The sequence below is a fragment of the Cadophora gregata genome (genome assembly GCF_030347475.1).
Source record: "Cadophora gregata isolate MNR1 chromosome Unknown scaffold_11, whole genome shotgun sequence".
Lineage (NCBI taxonomy): Eukaryota > Fungi > Ascomycota > Leotiomycetes > Helotiales > Ploettnerulaceae > Cadophora > Cadophora gregata.
Genome location: NW_026695934.1, coordinates 1,244,699 through 1,245,836, shown reverse-complemented (window position 1 = coordinate 1,245,836; position 1,138 = coordinate 1,244,699). Strand labels below are relative to the sequence as shown.

Genomic DNA, 1,138 nt, shown 5'->3' with positions numbered 1-1,138 from the left:
CCCATATCGGAGGCCTCTCCCTCCACCGCTCTCACACGCGGCTGAAGGAGAGGCCTCCCGCCTGCTTCTTCCCCTTGAAGTCCACAGTCTTTCTGTGAGACTTCGCACTCCCAAGATCCCGAGCGCAGCGGCCTCTGCGCATTACCACACATCTCACACCAAAATGATCGGCAATTAGGTTACAATAACGATCTCATCAACCACTCTCTCCTTTACAACAGTCAAAGTGATTTATATTATTTGCGGACATGGTACGATCAGTCCGTCAATATTCTGCTCACTCCATATAACGGCGAGCCGTGCTCGGTCCATGGCGATGACAATGTGCCATGGGAGGCCGCAGCCTCGTCACAATCTCTCTCAGTACAGCGAACAAGTTTCGAAAGTCCAGAAGCCATCTCAGGGCCCGCTTCTTCAAGTACTTGGTCTCCATCTTCTACCATCATCACGCCATCCACAAGTCAAGGTCAATATGTTTCTGCTTCCACTTCCACGATGCCAGAAGCTCCCCCTCAAGATGGTGAGGCGGATCCTGTGGCGCAAGGTACAATTCAAAATGAGTTCAGGTGTTCACATTGCCCCAGGACCTTCACCACCAGGGCATCTTTCAAGTATGTACCCACTATGCTCGCCTAAGTTAACGACGCCTGACATATCCCTGCAGTAAACACATCAACACTCATACGAAGCCATATGCCTGTGACTGCGGCGTCAGCAAAGCCACACAGCGGGACCTCGACCGCCATCAAGACACCCACGGGAAGATCCGACGATACTTCTGCCCCGTGGCAAGCTGTCCCTGGCATGTCGCTGGTATCAAAGGCGGTTTCTCTAGGCGACTGGACAATGCGAAGCGACATCTTAAATCGCATGTTAATCATAAGACTTTGTTTGTTTTGAGAGAAGATACTCAAGGACGACTGTTGAGAGCATGAGAGTGTGTTGGTGAGGTCTTTTATTTATGAAAGATGTTGGAAGCTATTGAACAAGAATATTTCTTTTTACCTTCGAATGGATACCCCAAAATAACCTTGTCAGCTCCGAGTCTAGAGCGGCAACAACTGTTACAGAACCTAAAAGAACGATACACGGACGCCACAGCAACGAATCGAATTATTCACGATCTGGTTAAAGACGC

The 1,138-nt window shown here is 49.6% G+C and overlaps 1 protein-coding gene across 1 annotated transcript; it reads left to right on the top strand.

Annotated features, from left to right (window-relative positions):
• Positions 1–495: 495 nt before the first annotated feature.
• Positions 496–935, top strand: ONS95_002518 (uncharacterized protein; the record flags this gene model as incomplete). The annotated part of the gene is made up of 2 exons (XM_058495781.1): positions 496–611; positions 665–935. The coding sequence occupies 2 exons, from the start codon at positions 496–498 to the stop codon at positions 933–935; spliced, it is 387 nt and encodes a 128-aa protein (XP_058354509.1).
• Positions 936–1,138: the final 203 nt, after the last annotated feature.